Here is an 11,957-nt window from a genome sequence, read left to right on the forward strand (position 1 = left end):
GGCATCGTTAAGCACAAAATGAACCACAACTATGTGACAGAGGAGAAGGGCATGACTGAACAAGTGGTAGAGAGGGCGGAAGTGAGTGAGGGGAGATAAAGAAAGGCAGAGAATGAAGAAGAGTGAAGTAAAGCAGAGAATAAATGAAACAACAAATATCTGTGAGTAATGGCCTTATATATCAGTAGTGTCAAGTCGACTTGTTTAAATTTCATAAAAGTAGCCTTACATTATCTAAAATGTTTATTAAAAAAGAGGCTCAGACACAGAGAAAGAGTCGGTACAGTTGTGAACCTGTAAAACTTGAATAAACATAAACCTAGGTAACTACAAGGGAGTTTTTTAAAGTTAAAGCTACACTACCTAACTTTTCCGTCCGCTAGAGGGTGCCTATTCAAAACAAAGGCGTAGTTTGATGACGCCAAGTTTGAGCGCAGCATCTTGAGACGTGGTCTTCACCTCAGCCGGTGGAAAAGAATCGTAATAGCACTTAGGCAGAAATCATGTTCATGAATGTGATTATTAACGTTACTGTAGTATGAAGCAGAGCAGGGCCGAATGTTGAAGGAGCTGAGCAAGGCCGCTGGAGCGCTTGTTACCCAAACACAGGGCTCGCGAGCAGCGGGACTTTTATTATGAAGGGACACAGTCGTCTGCGCCATTTCCACTTTTCCGGTCATGAGTATGAGGTAACGCAGCTCTGTTTATCATATAAGATACATTTAAGTGCATTTAAAATGAAGTTATGACATTATTCTGTGCGTTCGCTCAGCGGCTGCTGACACGTTCACAATGCTAAGAGTAAAGCGTTTCTGCAGAATTAAAAAAAAAAAAAAAAACGGAAACCGAGGGTAACACGGATATGACTCAATTGACAGGCGACTGCCTGAGATGTGCCGGCTCCTTGGTTAAAATAGCAATTTTCTCACAATTTACAAATAGTTGGAAACATTTGGGATATTGTAAGAACTCAACTGAACAAAATATATAACACTGGCCAGGTGGGTTTTGGATATTTTACTGCTAAAATACTACATAGTGCACCTTTAAAATGTATAGGTCTTATATAATAAATCTCAACTGCTTGATAGTTTTATCATTGAAAATGTAAACTTACTATATTATTACCCAGCAATATATTAAATGTGGGATAAATACTTTATCCTACTTTACCTGGACATACAGTATTCCCATGTAGAGCAATGCACTAGATAGCAAATCTTGTGTGATTGTTTTCATAGTCACAAAATTTAAACTATTCTAAACTATACTTCTCTATATATAAAGTTATTTAAGCTGATTTTCTACCATCGAGCTGAACGGTTTGAATGATAAGGGATGGTTCCAGTTGTGTTTCCACTTGAGCCTGGTATGGTACGGCAGAATTGCAAACCGTTCTAGAAAATGAAACCAGAAGCGCACCAGCTGGCCTGCTTCGGCACTAGTAAACTATATTATCGCCTGAATCTAATCTTCTCAATGTGACTATAAGCAATGAAATAGTAAAGATATAATAAACATCATGGTTTTCTGTAAAGATGCTTTCAAACTTTAGGTATTGTGAAAACTGATATGCAAAATACATTTTGCTTGACTTGACTAGATTAATTTCATGTTGGCTTTGCAACTTCTATTCTTTCCATCTTTATATATAACACGTCGATTTTTCTCTCTTTTACAGGTAGGTTCATGTGGACACGAGGTGTACCCTGATTTCCCAGCCCCTTCCCCTTCCCTCAGTCACCCCTTCCCTGCAACCTGTTCGCTCCGTCCTGGGCACTACTGTCACCATGACGTCCACCTTGCAGACCCTAGCCTTCAAGCTGGCCCCCCCCTCAAGAGAAGCTGGACCAGAGCAATTGGAGCCTTGTAGTGATGGAGTGGGACGACGTTATGAGGTGGTCCCCTCTGTGGTCTGCTCTATGTGCTGTCTCTTCGGAATCATCTATTGCTTCTTTGGTGAGTTGAGTCTTCATGTTTATTTATGCATTACCAAGACACAGTTTGTATATATCGCTAAGATGCAATGTTATGGTAGCAATCTGTAGATGGCACATGATGCTTGCAGTCTGTCCCTATTAGAGTAATGGTGGATGTTTAAAATTTTTCATTCTGTGTCGAACCCACGTTCTCTTATTCTGAGACTTGTTTTTTGCCCACTTTTCAATATTGATGAGGTTCTAAATAAGGTCACAGCTTGTATAACTGTACTGCAGTCTACTTGAGATGGCTATAGATTAAAGGGAACACATTCTACTTTTTTGTACCATTCAATTTTCCTCCTAAATCCACATTTGTTAGTCAACAGCTGTCCTATAGAAGTGAATGGATGTTTTTGATAATGTACCTTGTTTAAGCCTTCTCTGTACTGAATAACTACCCACTTTGCATAATAAATGCAAACAATAGCATTGAATGATGGGAATTGTTGAGATGATAAACTTTGCTTTACTATGTGCCTTCTGTTATCTGATTCATAGTTCATAATGTTTTGGGAAGTAAAAAGCCTTTTAGAATAATTGTAAAAATGTCCCCAATTAAAATGACTGAGCTTTGATCGTAAATATAAACATTAAGATATAATCTTAAAGGGATAGTTCACCCCAAATAAGAAAATGACCCCATGGTTTACTCGCCCTTAAGCCATCCTATGTGTATGACATTCTTTTTTCAGTTATTTAAAAAATTGTCCTGGCTAATCCAAACATTAGTGAATGGCAGGCCAAAATTTCACCCTACAAAAAAGGCAATCCATCCATTTTAAAAGTAATCCACAAGGCCCAGGGGGTTAATAAAGACCTTCTGGAGCGATGCGTTTGTGTAAGAAAAATATCCATATTTAAAGCTTTATAAAGTAAAATATCTAGCTTCTACCAGACCACAGTCCATGTTCAATTTAAGTGTCTCTCGCAGTTCAAATGTTACGCCCTAATCATACCTCGATCAGTCACGCTTTTTCCGTAAGTTGAACTATCCCTTTAATAAGACATTTTATTGGGAGAAGTGAAAACTGTTTTATATATATATAACAACATCTAGCCCAAATTTGAGCATATTTTATGCCTCCGAATAAATAACTTCCCCAGCTCCAGTTATTTATTTATTTTTCTAAAGAAATAAATAGTAATTAAAGCTAAACTATTAAATATCATGGATGTATATTTACTGAGTAATCCACTATTTAAAGGTATAGCTGATTTTTTTTTCTTTTAAAGAGGAATAGCTGAAGAACAAATAATGTTGAAACTAGAAATGTATCTTGTTTTTTTTCTATCAAAACAACTGCATAGCACATTCCTGTCTGAGTGCCACACATATTATTTTTCCAAAGTATTGTGTGCATGTAACTCTAAAAGTAATCTTATTATCCTTCTAGATTCTGGTTCTTAAAAACCACTTTTGTAATCATAATTTTTAAGGCCCTATAAGGGTTAATCCCACAGACATGGGGATCTCAATGCAGTTCCATGTTCAAAATGTGGAATTTTACCCATTTTTAATGGTCGAAAACACCAAATCTTGGTAACTCTTCAAACAGCTGATTAAGATGATTGTCTGAAGTGTGTGAAATAATACTGAAACTAGAAATGCATTGCGTTTCCCTCTATCAAAACAATATTTTTGTTTTCTTTATGTATTTCAACAGAAAAAACTAAATCAACATTTTTAGCCAGGGACCTCTGGTTGAGTTGACTTGGAATGACTCGGGTGTTCTTTTTCGTCCTTGAATGTGACGTCTGTATTTTTCACTGTATCACACTACTGTATATGAGCCATAAAAACCTTATGTATCAAATATGATACAAAACATAAAACGCAAAACACACATTAAACTTCAAAAACAAAACAAACAAAAAAACATTTTATTTCATATGTCAGGCTGTATAGGATTAAATTACACTTTTGCAAATCTTTAATATGAATATCTATTTTCTAATACATTGTTGTGATGGCTAAATTCACTTGTAGCATTTAAAGAAAAAAAATGAATACCATTTTCTTTATTAGTATTACACGTGGCATAATCCTGTGTGATTCAACTTCAAAAAGTCGTAGCTGTGTTTTGGGATTTTTTTCCTTTTCTTTTTTCTTCACTGACTGCTATGGAAAGTGTTGAACTGCTAATGAACTGCTATTCTTGAGCTGTGAAATCAGCCACTCTCTACAATCTTCCAGTATTTATCCATCTTGGATGTCTTTCTCTTCTCTCTACTTTACTCTTTCGTGCATTTTTTTCACTCATTCCACTCTCACCTCCAGTTCTCCTTCTCTTTTGCAGGTTACCGCTGTTTTAAGGCTGTACTCTTCCTCACGGGTCTGATGTTCGGTTCTGTGATCATCTTCCTGCTCTGTTACAAGGAGCGTGTATTAGACACACAGCTGAGCGTTGAGGCCAGCGTGGGCATCGGGCTGGGCATCGGCACCCTCTGCGGCCTGGTGACTATGCTGGTACGGAGCGTTGGGCTTTTTATGGTGGGGCTGCTCCTGGGCCTGCTGGTGGGCATCGGGACATTGATAGGCATGGAGGAGCTGTCATCCAACCCCCCGCGGTCAGTGTGGGTGCCCCTGGGCGTGCTACTGGGGCTGGGCATGCTGTTCGCCGTCCTCACCCTGCAGTGGCAGAGATGCTTCACCACGCTCTCCACGGCCGTGTTCGGGGCTGCAGTGATAGTCGTGGCCACGGATTATTTTGTGGAGCTCTTTGGACTTGTGAGGTACATTTACGAGCGGGTGAAAACGGGCCCCCGGGAGCCGGTGTGCTGGACTACGTGGGTGGTCCTGGGAGCCTGGCCTGCTCTCGCCCTGCTGGGTGTTTTGGTGCAGTGGAGAGTGACGGCAGAGGGCTACTCCCACACGAAGGGTGAGTCAGGGACAGACAAGAGTGTTGTTTGGAGTATGTGACACACTGTTCTTGTAGATTTACTGTACCGGAGAGGAGGAGAAGGTTTGTATGAATGTGTGTGCAGCACGGCAGATGGTTCCTGTCTGTCGGTGTGCTCTTAGGCCTGTGTGACTAATGATCACTGAAACAATCATGCAGAGCTGAGCATCAGGTCATAGAGAGCCTCTCTCTGTCCGTCTCTTCAAGGCAGTTTCCAGTTTAGTAAAGTGTGTGTCCACTGAATGGTTTTTAATGTCTTAAATTGAAAGAGTTAACATGAACGTCCAGGCATTATTTCACCCTCATGTCATTCCAAAACTGCATGATTTCCTTTTTTTCATAGAACACTAGAGATGTTTAGCAGAACATGTTCTTTTGAAAGTGAATGGGCACAAATGCTGTCAAACGCCAAAAATACCATAAAAGTAGTCTAGAGCTGAATGATTAATCAAAATTACATTTAAAATATGGCTTAGTGTTATTATCAATAGCAAAGGCTGTGATTAGTATTAGTATTAAGTATTAGTATTAAGTAATAATCATATGCACAGCGAATTTTAGAGCAAAGTGCAGCACTGTGTTCATTTGCAGACTTGCAGATCATGATCCGCTGTTTTCGGCGTCTCAGAGCAGCTTGAAAACATTTATAAATAGAAAAGCTTTTTCTATTTACCATATATTTTCAAAATCATGTTAAAGTACTTATTGTGAACAATTCAAACAAAAACATGCATGTTTCATTTTTTTAAAAACATTTTTGACCTGAAAATCCAATTAACAATCAATATATAGAACCAAGTCACACCCTGCCTTTTTTTTTGCTCAGATGTACGTCACATTACGGAAGAAAAGAGCTGTCTCTACTTCAATTTCATTGCAAATTTTAGAGCTCCCTGCCTTTTTTTAAAATAATTTTTAGACAGATTAAAAGCTTGGTTTGGAAAAAAAATCTATATTAGAATTGTAATTTTACAGTTGAACTGAAAAATAATGAATTTATAATAATGTTATTTTTCTTAAATACTTAATTTTAGTTAAACGTTTAGTTCACCCAAAAATGGCATTTCTGTCATTAATTACTCACCCTCATATTGTTCCAAACCCGTACGACCTTCGTTCATCTTCAGAACACAAATTAAGATATTTTTGATGAAATCTGAGAGGTCTCTGACCCCTCCATAGGCAGCAATTTAATGAACACTTTCAAGGCACAGAAACGTATTACAAATATTGTTAAAATAGTCCACGTGACTCCAGTGGGTCAAACTTAATTTTATGAAGGTACAAGAATAGTTGCACAACATAAGGGTGAGAAATTCACTGATTAATTATCATTTCTGGGTGAACTATCCTTTTAAAAAATATAATTACAATAGTGACATACTAATAATTGTGATAACCTAAAAAAAAATGCATTTAATTACAAATTTGCTCTAAAAATTGCAATTAGCCCTATTCTATAATACTTTTGTGCTACATGTTTGTTTATTTTTATGTATATATGTTTTATTTTTATTTTTCGCTAGGTTTCTTGTAACAGAGCATGCTTCATCAAGGTTATCAGTGAATAAAGATGTAAATTTCAGTGATTTTACATACACTTAAGAAAATTTCAGGGTTTTGGCAGAATGCTGCTTTCTGAAACATCATGCAAAGTTGCAAACGCAAACTGTTGTCTTTAAGCCGTTTAAGGGATTAAGAGAGAGCTGTTTTACACCTTGGTTTGTGCCAGAGAATGTGGCTTATGTGTGTAAACGTGTAGATTTTTAAAGTGTGTGCATTAGTGTAGAAAATAATGGAGGATTAAAGGAAAAATGTGGAGATAACATCTTGCGTGTGTACGTGGGGCTGTTATGTAGGGCTGCACAATATATCGAAATTATCAAAATATCACAAATGTACATATCGCGATATGAATATCGCAACGGCTCGCAATATCTGAATTAAAATTGTTTACATTTTTTTTTTAAATAAATTGTTGCTAAAACACTGCTGGTCACTTTCAGAAGTTGAAGAGATCTTTTCTTTTTGAAACAAATGAATTTGAAACAAATGAGATCATTCTCAGTTTTTTTTTTTTTTTTTTTTTTTTTTTTTTAATATATATAATTTAAATAGATTTTACACACTAATAGCAGTATCATATCGCACATTGAATATCTTATTATTTAACAAGTTATTGTATATCGCATTTTTGTTCAATATCGCATAGCCCTTATACGCAGGTTATAGTATACCTCTAATATAGTGCATGCAAACATACTATATGTCTACATATATGTCTGTGTTCATTGCATTAAACTATTGAATGGCTTATTCTGTATTACTACATCTTCTATGGTACTTTTGTGGTGCTTCATTTGCTTGACCGTGTTAGTACCCATTCACTTTAGTTGTATAGAAACAGTTTTCAAATTTGAGTGAACTGTGCCTATAAAGTTCAAAATGTATGTTGCTGTTATGTAATGCACTCTCTCTTTCTTAGTGATGATCAGTCGCCAGCAACGGCGAGTTCAGCTTATGCGTATTCGTCAGAAGGAGGAGAGGAGGGAGAGCAGCAGGAAGAAAAAAAGGAAGCAGCCGCAGAACTCGCACCATACACATGCCGCCAAAGCCCTGCACCCGGAGCCTGCCTACCGCAGGAAACCCAACCCTATACGACGCTTTGATGGAGATGTACTTTCTCCTGTGAGTCCACATACACCATTCAATACATGCATACTTGCTCAAACTTATACACATATAGTGGAGAACAAGGTTTGAAATTATTGGGGCCAAAAAATGACAAAAATACCACTGAAAATAACAAAAATGACAAATTGTCACTGGAAAGTGACAAAAATACCACTGAGACTTGAAATGTGATTGCAAAAGAATCTCTCTTCAATTAATTCCTTTTGGTTGTTGGTTAATTATCTGGATGGAGAATCTATTCAACCATTTGATGCATACGATCACACCAGTGTGATTAGAACGATCAGTGCGTCATGTGATTAACTGCTAAATTCAAATCTGCTTTTGTGCTTTGACTGGGGCTAAGCCAGAGAGAGACTTGTCAAATCACAACTGTTAAGTGTTTTCAACCAAGTAATGTTTATTTTAGGTTTCAGACTTTTAAATAAATGGGTACTAGCACAAAACATTTATAGTGTGTAAAAAACACACTGATGTCTATGGAAACGGAAAACCTGTGTGAAATAATTGAACCCTTTCAAACTTAATTTGACATGTTTTATTTCAGAAACACATTGGGTAGGTAAACTATAAAATGTATTTTATTCTTCTCCCAGTTCACTAGCCACTTACATTCATTACTGTCAGGAGAAGTTAATTAATTAACCCGTTGTAAATCTGACAGACTCTGATTCTCTGCGTTGCAGCATAAACTAATATGAATACACTTCTCTATTAGCATGATCATATATGTGTGTAACAGACAACATTTATTTATTTACATGTATTTGAGAGAAATCAGATTACTATTTAACAGATATTTCACAATCTAGGTAAAAGCACAATATTTAAAAAAAAATGTAATGTACTTGCAGTATCCCAAATGTTTCTACGAATGTTTAAATCCAGAGGAAGAAGCAACTTTAACCAGGGCACAGACATGCGTCGCCTATCAGTAGGTGCGTTTACATGGAGCACTTTAATCAGTTTAAAAGTTCAATCCAAATGAAAATGCTCCATTTAAGCACCTCAATCGGAATAAAAATACCCAAACCGAATGAAATTGTAATCAGATCGAGAGGGGTGGGATAAACCTTTTCATGAACCGATCAAACGAAAAATGTAACCATGTTAACGACCTGACCCGATTACTTTGCAGTGTGCGTCCTAATATGACATGATGCACAGACACTGACCGCGCCGTGCTCACACACAGGATAATGTTGAGGAAAAAAAGTTAATTTTTCTGAGGGGTAAACTTTTTATTTCGTTAGAAGTTATGAAGATAATGGTGGCATAATGACACATCCTCTCACCTTGACAGGGTTTGTCCCAGGCACTTTTTACTTCAACTGTGCCTGACAGAAGAATTTATTCTTCGTCTTCTTTTTATTATTCTATCGAGTTATTTGAATCAGAATGACAAAGTGTGCATGTAAACGTGGCTAATGGCATCATACTTAATTTACCCTTGATTTTATTTTGTAGAAATCACCAAAAATGCTTTAATATATTGTGTTTAATTAAACAGGTGAGCAGCTGTTTGGATACATTCATAAGCAGGAAACTAATCATTGTTATAGCTCAACACAATTAGTCTTCTTGTTTAAATCTTGTTTTCTTGATTTTACCACAAGTACCATGTTTTACCATGCCTAATATTGATCTTACTGCAGTGTGCAACTCTCATAGTAGCCACAAAGCAAACGCACAGAGCACATTATAACAACTTTCAACACACTCGTATGTGATAAAAACATTGCTGCGTTACCCCACATACGCATGACCAGAAGAAGCGGAAGTGGTCGACTGCGGCATAATAAAAGCTCCACGGCTCTCTCATTTGCAATCGCTCCAGCGGCTTTCAGCCCCACCCTGCTTCATACTACAGTAACATTAATAAATCTTTAATACATTAGCTCACCCATGAATATGATTTCTGCCCGAGTCCCGTCAGTTGCTTCACCATTGTCTGTAGAGGTGAAGACAACAACTCCCATAATTCCACGAAAATCAAGCCAAGCTTTTGTTGTTGAAAAAGCGACCTCTAGCGATGAAAATTACATATTGTGCATTTTGAGAATATTTTAAATAAAAAGCAAGCAATGAATTAAAACTGTTACATCAGTATATGACTAGTGTATAATTTTTTTTGTTGTTGACATTTTCCGCTATTGTGCCAGTGGTATGTCACATGACAAGCTTGACACATCTTCATGAAAATGTGACATTTTAAATAGGTTGCCCTTTTAAAGGGTAAGTTCACCCAAACATGAAAATTCAGTCCTCAGTTACTCACCCTCATGCCGTTCCAAAATCCATAAGACTTATCATTTATCATCTGAACACAAATTAAGATATTTTTAATAAAATCTGAGAGATTTCTGTCCCTTCATTAAAAGTCCCTAAACTCTGATACTTCAACGCATTCATAAAGAGATTTAATCCATGTTTTGTAAAGAGACACTCGCTTTATATGATTAACAGATTTAATTTAGGCTTTGATTCACACCTAAACATCGATCAACGAAAAATGTGTACAGCATTTAAATGTGGTCACGTAAACTCAACCAATGAGGTTTATTATTGTGTGTCAAGCAAGTACGGTTTAGCCTCGCTGTTTATGTTCGCTGTATAATGTAGTAATATTTTGAATCTATACCTATGATGTATAAGTCTATTTAAGTGTTTTTCTCTTTGGCAGAGCTACATCCAGAGTTTTCGGGACAGACAGGTGGATGGACACGCTTATCCTGCGGGCGGGCTTATGGCTTCGGGTCACACAAGTGTGGATATGGACTATGACTGTGGCTCTACCGTCCCCCTAACTTCTGGGGTTGGGCCACATGTTCGGGTCTGACCACCCTCACTTATTCACAAATAAACACACACACACACACACACACACACACAAATCCGGTGCTGACATGACCCTTGGTACCGCACGCACAGAGGCTTGGGTCTCCTCACCGTTCGGAATGGAACAATTTAAGCACTTCTAACTATAATACTGGACGCATCATTCCAAGACCATGGTTGTAGTAAAGAGCTGCTTTCACACACACAATTACACTAATACACTTTTTCCCTGAACATGTGCCTGAAATGTGGCATTCTGTTCACCTGATATTGAAAAAATAAGGTGATCAAAAAAAAAAAAAAATCAATCTGGGCTCCATTCTGTCAAAAAAAAAAATTACATCTGTGGTGAATTAGCGTGTTGCCCGTTCATCAGTGTTTCACGATATTGCGTTCCTGTTTGTTTGTGACTAATTCATCAGTTGGTGCTGAATCTTGACTTTGTACAATAACACTGACTCATGTCGAAGTCGGCTGCCCCCCCCTTTCTCATAGTAAAGTCTGTGGATTCCACCAGTCAGTGTCTGTACTGTGAGATACCGCATTCCGGCCCAGGACTGAACCAAATACTGTCGAGCAGGGGTGCCTTCGAGACACCAGTAAGAAACTCTCTCAGGAGAAAATAACTCCTTCGCCTTGTTTCAGAAAGGCTGTAGGGCAAAGAGCCATATTTCTGCTGATCAGAGCCACCTGGTCCACTCTGGGACGCAGAGCTGAACACCTGGTGATTAAAATGAACGAGGACAGGTCAAGATGGTGGGGGAAAAAAAGTGAAGATGTTACTCAGGGACGGAGTGAATGTTATGGAGTATTGGGGGAAGATCTACAAAGAACAAGGACACAGAACGATGATGCAAAAACTGTCGATTTGTCTCCTCTGATGCAAGCGCAACGTGTATCACCATGACTGTTCAGTTACTGCTGTGTATAAAACTAGTTTGCAGTGCCATGCAAGTGAAAATTTATGGTGTCCAAGAGGGCAACATCCTTCTTAAAAAGACCCCTGCAATCCATCGGGGCGAACTGCATGACATAAACACCAGTTTCTTTCAAAAATAAGTTTTCATGTTCATCTTCATACAAATAATTGAAGTAGTTTCTACCATGGTGTCTCTCTCTCTCTCTTAAATTCTGCAAAGCAGAAACTCTATGTTATGTACATATAATGCACATTTAGTATATCCATTTCAACATGGCCTCATATTTATTAGATATTGGTTTAATTCTAATAATTGTTTTTCAAGGGATTTTGAGTCCTGCCAGGTGGATGGATGGTGGTATTTATTAGTTTAATTTGTTTGTTTGTTCGGTTTTACATGCCAAGTCATGTTTTTCAACTTATACTTTCTGATAACGGAGCATAGTCTTAAAAGACAAAAAGAGTCCTCATGCAATGAAACCTTTGACAATCTGACATCAGCTTTTTTTCTCTTTTTTTTTTAACACTACAACAGCATGTGTTTGTATGGGCCTGGTTATTATAGTAAAGTTTTGTGAATTCACTGTGTCTCTTGTGCTCTTATTTATCTGTCTATTTCGGCCT

At 37.6% G+C, this 11,957-nt stretch overlaps 1 protein-coding gene across 1 annotated transcript in view; it reads left to right on the forward strand.

The window, feature by feature from the left end:
* Positions 1–11,916, forward strand: part of tmem198ab (transmembrane protein 198ab) — a 36,338-nt gene extending 24,422 nt beyond the window's left edge. The window contains exons 2-5 of the mRNA XM_067459286.1: positions 1,682–1,959; positions 4,280–4,861; positions 7,368–7,570; positions 10,260–11,916. Coding sequence (XP_067315387.1) covers positions 1,791–1,959; positions 4,280–4,861; positions 7,368–7,570; positions 10,260–10,415 — 1,110 coding nt within the window. The 5' untranslated portion in view covers positions 1,682–1,790 and the 3' untranslated portion in view covers positions 10,416–11,916. The remainder of the gene's footprint in view (positions 1–1,681; positions 1,960–4,279; positions 4,862–7,367; positions 7,571–10,259) is intronic.
* The last annotated feature ends 41 nt before the right edge of the window (positions 11,917–11,957 follow it).

The sequence above is a fragment of the Pseudorasbora parva genome, chromosome 12 (genome assembly GCF_024679245.1).
Source record: "Pseudorasbora parva isolate DD20220531a chromosome 12, ASM2467924v1, whole genome shotgun sequence".
Taxonomy (NCBI): domain Eukaryota; kingdom Metazoa; phylum Chordata; class Actinopteri; order Cypriniformes; family Gobionidae; genus Pseudorasbora; species Pseudorasbora parva.